The sequence below is a fragment of the Sebastes umbrosus genome, chromosome 12, assembly GCF_015220745.1.
Source record: "Sebastes umbrosus isolate fSebUmb1 chromosome 12, fSebUmb1.pri, whole genome shotgun sequence".
Taxonomy (NCBI): domain Eukaryota; kingdom Metazoa; phylum Chordata; class Actinopteri; order Perciformes; family Sebastidae; genus Sebastes; species Sebastes umbrosus.
The window spans coordinates 33694745-33706604 of NC_051280.1; the positions used below are offsets into that span (position 1 = coordinate 33694745).

At 38.9% G+C, this 11860-nt stretch overlaps 2 protein-coding genes across 2 annotated transcripts in view; both read right to left on the reverse strand.

Moving 5' to 3' along the window:
• lamc1 (laminin, gamma 1) overlaps nucleotides 1-5301 on the reverse strand; it is a 66843-nt gene extending 61542 nt beyond the window's left edge. Inside the window, exon 1 of the mRNA XM_037787337.1 lies at nucleotides 4562-5301. Coding sequence (XP_037643265.1) covers nucleotides 4562-4967 — 406 coding nt within the window. The 5' untranslated portion in view covers nucleotides 4968-5301. The remainder of the gene's footprint in view (nucleotides 1-4561) is intronic.
• Nucleotides 1-11860, reverse strand: part of LOC119499314 — an 843332-nt gene that overhangs the window by 483641 nt on the left and 347831 nt on the right. The window lies entirely within an intron of this gene.

Consider the following 11860-nt stretch of genomic DNA (forward strand, 5'->3'; position numbering starts at 1 on the left):
CGAGGTAAAGGGGCGTCTGACGGCGAGGTAAAGGGCCGTCTGACGGCGAGGTAAAGGGGCGTCTGACGGCGAGGTAAAGGGCCGTCTGACGGCGAGGTAAAGGGCCGTCTGACCTGACGGGGACCTGAAGCCGTTATATCGCTCTCTTCAAAGCCACCAGACTCCATTCACAAAAACAGTGATTTTACCTCTAATACAACCCCACTACAAAATGACTCAGCTAGTGCTAGCTGCAGATCGTGTTGATTTATTTGATGGGATAGTTCCTGGTTTAAATCATCTTGTCATTTCCTGTCCTGTAACCAGCGGTAAGAACGAGGACGGATAGAAGAACAAACCCTGTTAAACTCTGTTAAAACTCATTTTGGCAGAAAAGGACAAAATATTTACAGTCTTGTAAACAGGAAGAATCTCAACAGGAAACAACCTCTGGATGAAACTCAACGAGCTCTTAAACGTTCAACAAACTGTCACAGAACCACTTCCTGTCCAGAGTTTACTGAAAGACGACACGATCACAAATTAGAGCCATCAACGTTAACGCCACTAATTTATTTAATGCATTAACGCACCTTTAACAGGCTGTAGAGGGATCCGTTTCAAAGCTAGAGTGAAGATACTGGTATCATCTGAAACTACAGAACCTGATGAATCCATCAGTACCAACCAGGTCAGACTAGCTCCTCGTGAAAGAGGCTAAATAACGCTCCAAAGTTACACTCAATATTAGTGAGGAAAAACTATCATGTCCATTTTCAAAGGTGTCCCTTGAACTCTGACCTCCAGATCAGTGAATGTAAATGGGTTCTCTGGGTACCCACGAGTCTCCCCTTTACAGACATGCCCACTTTATGATAATCACATGCAGTTTGGGGCAAGTCATAGTCAAGTCAGCACACTGACACACTGACAGCTGTTGTTGCCTGTTGGGCTGCAGTTTGCCATGTTATGATTGGAGCATATTGTTTTATGCTAAATGCAGTACCTGTGAGGGTTTCTGGATCAATATCTGTCATTGTTTTGTGTTCATTGATTTACAATAATAAATATATACATACATTTACATAAAGCAGCATATTTGTCCACTCCCATGTTGATAAGAGGATTAAATACTGGACTAATCTCCTTTAAAGTTCATTTAGAACAGATAAAACATGCAATTCATTTGCGATGAAGTATTTTAATCGACCGACAGCCCTAGTTTAAATACGAGGACTCCATTACCCAGAAGTCTGTGTCCCCAGTCTAAGGCTACATCCACGTTTACAGGCGTGGTAGTATGGACGGAGATTCATTCTCAACGCTGGTGTGGACGGAGGTCGTTTTAAAACAGCGTATCAGTGTAGATGCAGCCTCAGAGGAAACTTCTGGATTCTGTGTGGAGCAGATTTTCCCTCCGGTGACCAAACTGACCACGACACCGCCTTTACTGTACATTAACAGACGGGAGGCTCAGCAGGTGGTGATCTAACACTCACTTCCTGTTTCCTCAGAATAAGAGCTAGGGATGCACCGATACCGATACCAGTACCGGGTATCGGGTCCGATACTGTGCTCGTGTACTCGTACTCACAAAACGGCTCCGATACCATTTTACGGCAGCGTGACGTTAACCTCTCGTCTCCATCTTGCGGGTCCTATCACACGCGCTCACGCTCCACCTCCCCGACAGTGCGGGCGAGACGGGCCGGTGGTGCGCCCGACGCCGCGGGGCCGGGATCCCACCTCAGCTAGCGCGCGCATTAGACTCCTTGGCACTGAGGACAGTCTGCCCCGGTGACACTTTGTCCACGGCTCCGGGAAGCACCTTCACCCCGAGCCTTTCCAAGCCGACCTAGAGCCGGTGGCGGCGCACCGCCTCGTATGCGGGACTCCCCAGCCTGCCGTGTGGCGCTCACACCCTCCAGCTGGCTGTTAACGAGGCTCTTTAGACACAGAGAAGTACTCGTATCGGTACTCGTATCGGAGAGTACCCAAATGGAAGTACTTGTACTCGGTCTGAAACAAAGTGGTACCGGTGCATCCCTACTAAGAGAGCATCCCAGCAGCTCACTGATCACCTGTACTTTGTTGTTTCTGAGTTTCGTTCCCTCCGGATACGTAAAGGTTGATCTAATCTGTGAATGAGATCAGGTCTGCGGTGCGAGCGCCGAGCTGCTCTGACTTCACACCTCGGAGCTTATCAGCAGCAGAACAAAGCTCGGAGCTGTAATTATGAAGAAAACAACGAGACCGCGGCCCGGAGGAGAGAAAAACCCCCAGCGTGTAATTAAAGTGCATTTCCATTTGAAAACGAGCTGTAATAATCAGAGCTGAGTACCTGAGGCCACGGAGACGGCAGCATGACTGAGCCACTCAGGAATGTGGAGCACTGTTCAAAACAGTAGTGGTGCCGGAGGCCCGGGGCTCACCGGCTTCAGACCGGCTTCAGACCGGCTTCACAAATAGACCGGTATTTTTAAAAAAAGGCTCCGGGGAAACTAAGACGACGGCGGCCAGCGGGGCAGCGGGCCAGCGGGCGAGGGGCTGGGAGTCAGCTGATACAGAGCCATCCGATAGGTCGGTTAGATGACGTCTTTAAACCTCTCGTTTCAGCTCACCGCTCTTAACAACAAATAATCAATTATCAGATGATTGTTGATTCATTTCCTGTCAATCACCTCGTCAATTAATCTGATAACTAGCACTGAAAGAACAGCAGCATGTCACATTCCCAACTCAAGGCCCACTTATTCCATTTCTTCTTCGCAGCCACATCTGGTGTTTACAGAGGTCACGTAATAATAACAACATTTCTCTTTTCCATAACTAGAGAAGACCAACCGCTGAGCTGTTTCTGAGAAATACAGAGAATTCTGAGGAGGACCATGAGATGCCACTGAAAGCTCCGGAAAAAAGGCTAGTAAGTGGACCTAGCAGGGGCTGTAGACAGGATTTTAAAATACTCAGTAAAACATCACAGCAGAACGCAACAAAACAAAGACGGCGTTTTATCCGCCACCAACCAAACCCTGTTCTGCATATTTCACAAAAGAAATCACAAATTTCACATTTCACTAGTGGAGAATATTAAACCTATTTTACTTTTACCAAAATAAAATCTCTACATGAAGTTGTAATGAACGTCTCGCTTTGTCCAGAACCAGAAGATAACCGGTTTGCTATCACATAACAGACAGAAAATCACATTTGAGCAGCTGGAAGTAGAAAAATCTTTGATATTTTTGCTTGAAAATGGAATTAAAGCGGTTTAAAGGACGATCAAAGCAGCTGCTGAATCCAGTAATGGCTGCAGATCTGATGTATTAAGGTCTAATTTTAGTGTTAAAGTATCAGAATCAGCTTTAATAACCCAACATGTGTAGAACTACAGAACAGAAACGCTTCCCAGGTCAGGACTGGACTTTAGATGCTGTAATGAGTCTTTGGAACCCCAGACGTCTGATTCAGTCCCCAGAGGAGACACTGAGACCAGCAGGACGTCTCAGTCCCCCACCCCCCCAAACCACTGAATCCACAGGCCAGGTGATGCGCTTGGGGGACGACGGGACACCAGGCTGCTAAGTTCACACCTCCAAAGCTGCAGAGCTGACAAACAAACACTGGGAATCACAAAGAGAGTGATGGAGGAACTCACACACACACACACACACACACACACACACACACACACACACACACACACACACACACACACACACACACACACACACACACAAACACCACCCCCAACAATGAAAACTATGTCCTCCATGATAAACTGCTGGCAGCAAACTCCCCCATTCCCAAAGTTTCCAAGTTACATCATCACTGATTTCCAGCTCAAACTTTAACACATGATGACAATAAGACCAGAGGAGACTCAGCTCTCTAGCATTCCTCTGTTCCTCTGTCAGCTGCTTTTTTAAGGATTCTTCATATAAGTTTCATGTGAGAAAAAAAGTTCAGTTAAGCAACAGAAAGTCACACCAGACTCCGTAGAGAATTTCACCAATTTAAGGTTTTACCTCTAGTATGTAACCGAGCTTACATCACATGTCACAACTTAAGATCTTTTTTTTTAATCGTTACGATGTTGTCTTCGATTCGGCACACAGCTACTACACCAATACCAGAGTTAAGCAGACCATTATCGCCACACAACTGAAAGTCACACCAGACTCCGTAGACAATTTCACCAATTTAAAGTTTTACCACGAGTATGTGATCGAGCTTAAGTCACATGTCACAACTTAAGATCTTTTCTTGAATCGTTACGATGTTATCTTCGATTCGGCACACAGCTACTACACCAAATACTTTGTGAAATTCTCAAAACAACACAGTTTTACAGCTGGACCGCTGGATGTGGAAGCGGCTGAGATGTCATAATTTGAGAGGAAATTGCGCGGAGGACGTGAGGTTTGAGGCTGTTGAGATGTACGCCGAATTAAAGAGGGGTTCGTTAAAAGTTATCCCATCTGTGTGGTTGTGTTCGTCTGTGTAGGTGCTTTCATCAGTGAGCAGGAAAAGCTTAAATTGCGTGTTTTCCCGCTGGGGTCTGGCGCGGCGGAGGTCTTACCGAGGTGCAGGGTGAGGTTGATGGTGTTCGGGTACTGGATGCCCGCCAGCATGGTCTGGCTCTGCCACCAGGTGGTGTCCTGTTGGATGTTGTAGTCGGTCAGGTACACGGCGCTGTGGTTGTTGCGGGCGTCCCGGGCGTCGCAGATGTGGCAGGACTTGGTGACCCCGGTGGCTCCGGTCTGGACGCAGTACTCCTCCGGCGGAGAGCCGCAGGTGTTGGTCGCCACCACGGTGACGTTGAAAGCGGCGTTCACGAACTCCGGCATGCAGCGCTGAGCTCCGCGCTGCTCGTCCGAACACTCGTCCATGGCGGCGCGGACACCCAGCGGAGACACCCAGCAACACAGAACCAGAACCAGGACCAGGTCCCGGACCGGGACCCCGAGCCGGAGAGAACCCAGCATGATCAAATCCAACTGTCCCTGAACTTGTCCAGAAGTGTTCGGTAACTTTCCGGTTACCGACAGATTCCCGCTGAGCGCAGAGATCAGTAACGCAGCGGAGAGGCGAGCTGGTTCAGGCCGCGAACAGAGCTCCGTGTCCGGCAGAGAGAGAGAGAGAGAGACGGAGAGAGGAGCTTCAGCTCTTTGTGTTCGCCGCCATGAAGCTCAGCAGACTCCAGCAGCAACACCAACACACTCTAACTCACTCTAACTCACTCTAACACACTCCAACACACTCCAACACACACCAACTCACTCTATCACACTCCAGACTACACCCAGTCCGCTGAGCTACTGCGCAGCTCTACCGCGCAGCTCCGAGGACACTTCCGGCACAAAACTTCAGAGGAATCCTCCAAAGTCTCACAATCAGAGTCAGAATCACAATCACATTCACAATCACAATCACAATCACAATCACATTCAGAATGAGAATCAGAGTCAGAATCAGAGTCACAATCACCATCACAATCACAATCACAATCAGAGTCACAATCACAATCACAATCAGAGTCACAATCACAATCACAATCACAATCAGAGTCACAATCACAATCACAATCACATTCAGAATGAGAATCAGAGTCAGAATCAGAGTCACAATCACAATCACAATCACAATCACAATCAGAGTCACAATCACAATCAGAGTCACAATCACAATCACAATCACAATCAGAGTCACAATCACAATCAGAGTCACAATCACAATCAGAGTCAGAATCAGAGTCACAATCACAATCAGAATCACAATCAGAGTCAGAATCACAGTCACAATCACAATCACAATCACAATCAGAATCTTAATGAGAATCAGAGTCAAAATCAGAGTCACAATCACAATCACAATCACAATCACAATCAGAATCTTAATGAGAATCAGAGTCAAAATCAGAGTCACAATCACAATCACAATCACATTCAGAATGAGAATCAGAATAAGAATCAGAATCAGAATCAGAATGAGAATCAGAATCAGAATCAGAATCAGAATCACAATCAGAATGAGAATGAGAATCAGAATCAGAATCAGAATGAGAATCAGAATCAGAATCAGAATCAGAATAAGAATCAGAATGAGAATCAGAATCAGAATCAGAATCAGAATGAGAATCAGAATCACAATAAGAATCAGAATGAGAATGAGAATCATAATCAGAATAAAAATCTGAATGAGAATCAGAATCAGAATCAGAATGAGAATCAGAATCACAATAAGAATCAGAATGAGAATGAGAATCATAATCAGAATAAAAATCTGAATGAGAATCAGAATCAGAATCAGAATGAGAATCAGAATCAGAATCAGAATGAGAATCAGAATCAGAATGAGAATGAGAATGAGAATGAGAATGAGAATCAGAATGAGAATGAGAATCAGAATCAGAATGAGAATAAGAATCAGAATCAGAATCACAATCACAATCAGAATCAGAATCTTAATGAGAATCAGAATAAGAATCAGAATCAGAATCTTAATGAGAATCAGAATGAGAATCAGAATGAGAATCACAATCAGAATCAGAATGAAAATGAGAATCAGAATGAGAATCAGAATCAGAATGAAAATGAGAATCAGAATGAGAATCAGAATGAGAATCAGAATGAGAATCAGAATGAGAATCATAATCACATTCAGAATGAGAATCAGAATAAGAATCAGAATCAGAATCAGAATGAGAATCAGAATCAGAATCAGAATCAGAATCACAATCAGAATGAGAATGAGAATCAGAATCAGAATCAGAATGAGAATCAGAATGAGAATCAGAATCACAATAAGAATCAGAATGAGAATGAGAATCAGAATCAGAATAAAAATCTGAATGAGAATCAGAATCAGAATCAGAATGAGAATCAGAATCAGAATCAGAATCAGAATGAGAATCAGAATCAGAATGAGAATGAGAATGAGAATGAGAATGAGAATGAGAATCAGAATCAGAATGAGAATAAGAATCAGAATCAGAATCACAATCACAATCAGAATCAGAATCTTAATGAGAATCAGAATGAGAATCTCAATGAGAATCACAATCAGAATCAGAATGAAAATGAGAATCAGAATGAGAATCAGAATCAGAATGAAAATGAGAATCAGAATGAGAATCAGAATGAGAATCAGAATGAGAATCACAATCACAATCACATTCAGAATGAGAATCAGAATAAGAATCAGAATCACAATCACAATCACATTCAGAATGAGAATCAGAATAAGAATCAGAATCAGAATCAGAATGAGAATCAGAATCAGAATCAGAATCAGAATCACAATCAGAATGAGAATGAGAATCAGAATCAGAATCAGAATGAGAATCAGAATGAGAATCAGAATCAGAATCAGAATAAGAATCAGAATGAGAATCAGAATCAGAATCAGAATCAGAATGAGAATCAGAATCACAATAAGAATCAGAATGAGAATGAGAATCAGAATCAGAATAAAAATCTGAATGAGAATCAGAATCAGAATCAGAATGAGAATCAGAATCAGAATCAGAATCAGAATCAGAATCAGAATGAGAATCAGAATGAGAATCAGAATCAGAATCAGAATCAGAATGAGAATAAGAATCACAATCACAATCACAATCACAATCAGAAACAGAATCTTGATGAGAATCAGAATAAGAATCAGAATCTTAATGAGAATCAGAATGAGAATCACAATCAGAATCAGAATGAAAATGAGAATCAGAATGAGAATCAGAATCAGAATGAAAATGAGAATCAGAATGAGAATCAGAATGAGAATCACAATCACAATCAGAATGATAATCAGAATAAGAATCAGAATCAGAATGAGAATCAGAATCAGAATCAGAATGAGAATCAGAATAAGAATCAGAATGAGAATCACAATCAGAATGAGAATCAGAATCAGAATCAGAATGAGAATCAGAATCAGAATAAGAATCAGAATGAGAATGAGAATGAGAATCAGAATCAGAATGATAATCAGAATCACAATAAGAATCAGAATGAGAATGAGAATGAGAATCAGAATCAGAATAAAAATCAGAATGAGAATCAGAATCAGAATGAGAATCAGAATCAGAATCAGAATGAGAATCAGAATGAGAATGAGAATCAGAATCAGAATCAGAATGAGAATCAGAATCAGAATGAGAATAAGAATCAGAATCACAATCACAATCACAATCACAATCACAATCAGAATAAGAATCAGAATGAGAATGAGAATCAGAATGAGAATCAGAATGAGAATCACAATCACAATCACATTCAGAATGAGAATCAGAATAAGAATCAGAATCACAATCACAATCACATTCAGAATGAGAATCAGAATAAGAATCAGAATCAGAATCAGAATGAGAATCAGAATCAGAATCAGAATCAGAATCACAATCAGAATGAGAATGAGAATCAGAATCAGAATCAGAATGAGAATCAGAATGAGAATCAGAATCAGAATCAGAATAAGAATCAGAATGAGAATCAGAATCAGAATCAGAATCAGAATGAGAATCAGAATCACAATAAGAATCAGAATGAGAATGAGAATCAGAATCAGAATAAAAATCTGAATGAGAATCAGAATCAGAATCAGAATGAGAATCAGAATCAGAATCAGAATCAGAATCAGAATCAGAATGAGAATCAGAATGAGAATCAGAATCAGAATCAGAATCAGAATGAGAATAAGAATCACAATCACAATCACAATCACAATCACAATCAGAAACAGAATCTTGATGAGAATCAGAATAAGAATCAGAATCTTAATGAGAATCAGAATGAGAATCACAATCAGAATCAGAATGAAAATGAGAATCAGAATGAGAATCAGAATCAGAATGAAAATGAGAATCAGAATGAGAATCAGAATGAGAATCACAATCACAATCAGAATGATAATCAGAATAAGAATCAGAATCAGAATGAGAATCAGAATCAGAATCAGAATGAGAATCAGAATAAGAATCAGAATGAGAATCACAATCAGAATGAGAATCAGAATCAGAATCAGAATGAGAATCAGAATCAGAATAAGAATCAGAATGAGAATGAGAATGAGAATCAGAATCAGAATGATAATCAGAATCACAATAAGAATCAGAATGAGAATGAGAATGAGAATCAGAATCAGAATAAAAATCAGAATGAGAATCAGAATCAGAATGAGAATCAGAATCAGAATCAGAATGAGAATCAGAATGAGAATGAGAATCAGAATCAGAATCAGAATCAGAATGAGAATCAGAATCAGAATGAGAATAAGAATCAGAATCACAATCACAATCACAATCACAATCACAATCAGAATAAGAATCAGAATGAGAATGAGAATCAGAATCAGAATAAAAATCAGAATCAGAATGAGAATCAGAATCAGAATGAGAATCAGAATCAGAATCAGAATAAGAATCAGAATGATAATCAGAATCAGAATCAGAATCAGAATCAGAATGAGAATAAAAATCAGAATGAGAATCAGAATGAGAATGAGAATCAGAATCAGAATGAGAATCAGAATCAGAATCAGAATGAGAATCAGAATCAGAATGAGAATCAGAATCAGAATGAGAATAAGAATCAGAATGAGAATCAGAATCAGAATCAGAATCAGAATCAGAATCAGAATCAGAATCAGAATCAGAATCAGAATGAGAACTTAAGATAAGTAATGAAAACTAATGCAGTCTCAACATTATAATTCATCTTTAATTAAACACCCTGCACTTCAATTTAACAATTCAAATAAAGCCAATAAATCACCATATTAATATTTAAACTCACTGTTTTAATAGTTAAATGATTTTTAATGGATTAATCAATGACTACATTTCTCAGACCTCCTTTAACAGCTTTTGTTTACTTTTTGACTTCTTACTTTCCAATATGATGAAACAGGAGCTAATCTTTACCTTTAATTAAGAGTTATTAAATTATTAAAACAAAAACAGGCTGGGATTTATTGTCATTGGATGGATTTAATGTGTCAAACCAATAAACTATTAATCACCCTGGAAACCACTGGAACAAAATCATTAAAGGGTCAGTTCACCCAAATTAAACTAAACCTACAGTACGGAAGCTCATTTCAGCCATGAAAATATATAAAAATTGAACGGTGAATGAGAAAAATAAAAAAAAATTTTAAAGTCCAAATAATAATAACAAATTATATTTATAATAATAATAATAATAAACCTCTTTTTATATAGCACTTACAAAGTGCTTCACAACAAGAAAAAAATGCAATAAAACACAATTTCAAAATGACACAAACTGATCATGATCACACTGAAGCGTTAATAACTTTAATACTGTACCACCTTAAACTCATCATTAGTGTGTCAAATATTTCACATTCATGAACCATTAACATTGGTTTATTAAGGGATTTTCAAAATAAGATGTTTTTCAGGGGTTTAGTTTTTCAAAGTAAGATGTTTTTCAGGGGTATAGATTTTCAAATTAAGATGTTTTTCAGGGATTTAGATTTTCAAATTAAGATGTTTTTCAGGGGTTTAGTTCTCAAATTAAGATGTTTTTCCAGGGGTTTAGTTTTTCAAATTAAGATGTTTTTCAGGGGTTTAGTTTTTCAAATTAAGATGTTTTTCCAGGGGTTTAGTTTTTCAAATTAAGATGTTTTCCAGGGGTTTAGTTTTTCAAATTAAGATGGTTGTTTTTCAAGGGTTTATTTTTTCAAGGTAAGATGTTTTTAAGGGGATTAGATTTTTCAAATTAAGAGTTTTTTTCAGGGGGTTAGTTTTTCAAAGTAAGATGTTTTTCAGGGGTTTAGATTTTTGAGTTAAGATGTTTTTCAGGGGTATAGATTTTCAAATTAAGATGTTTTTCAGGGATTTAGTTTTTCAAATTAAGATGTTTTTAAGGGGATTAGATTTTTTCAAATCAAGCTGTTTTTCAGGGGTTTAGTTTTTCAAATTAAGATGTTTTTAAGGGGATTAAATTTTTTCAAATCAAGCTGTTTTTCAGGGGTTTAGTTTTTCAAATTAAGATGTTTTTCCAGTGGTTTAGTTTTTCAAATTAAGATGTTTTTTAAGGGGTTTAGATTTTCAAATTAAGATGTTTTTCAGGGGTTTAGATTTCTGAGTTAAGATGTTTTTCCAGGGATTTAGTTTTTCAAAATAAGATGTTTTTCAGGGGTTTAGATTTTCAAATTAAGATGTTTTTCCAGCGGTTTAGTTTTTCAAATTAAGACGTTTTTCAGGGGTTTAGTTTTTCAAATTAAGATGTTTTTCCAGGGGTTTAGTTTTTCAAATTAAGATGTTTTTTCAGGGGTTTAAATTTTCAAATTAAAGGACAAATGAAGTATCTCTGTCTGATTTAGATTAAGGTGTTTTTAATGAATTAAGATGATTTCTATGGAGAGCAGTGTGACAGTAAAATGTAATTTTCTTCTGGTTCTGAAGTGAAACTTCATCAGAGGAGATAAAGAGATGATGAAGAGTTTAACTTGTTAAATCACAGTTCAGCTCTGATTAGATCTTCATCAACACATTCAGAGTAACCGTCTGATGACGAGCTGGAGTCAGGGGTCAAAGGTCACCGATGGAGCCGGTCAGTGTGATCTGATTATTTCACAGTTAAAACAGTGGATGAATAAATGAATGTAAATGAGTGTTTGTTATTAACTCATTCATCATATTAACACATGAACACGTAAATCAGTCAAATATAAAGAGGCTGAAGTAAAAGTATTAAAGTGTTAAGCAGATTTTCAAATTAAGATGTTTTTCCAGGGGTTTAGTTTTTCAAATTAAGAGGTTTTTTCCAGGGGTTTAGTTTTTCAAATTAAGATATTTTTCCAGGGGTTTAGTTTTTCAAATTAAGATGTTTTTCCAGGGGTTTAGTTTTTC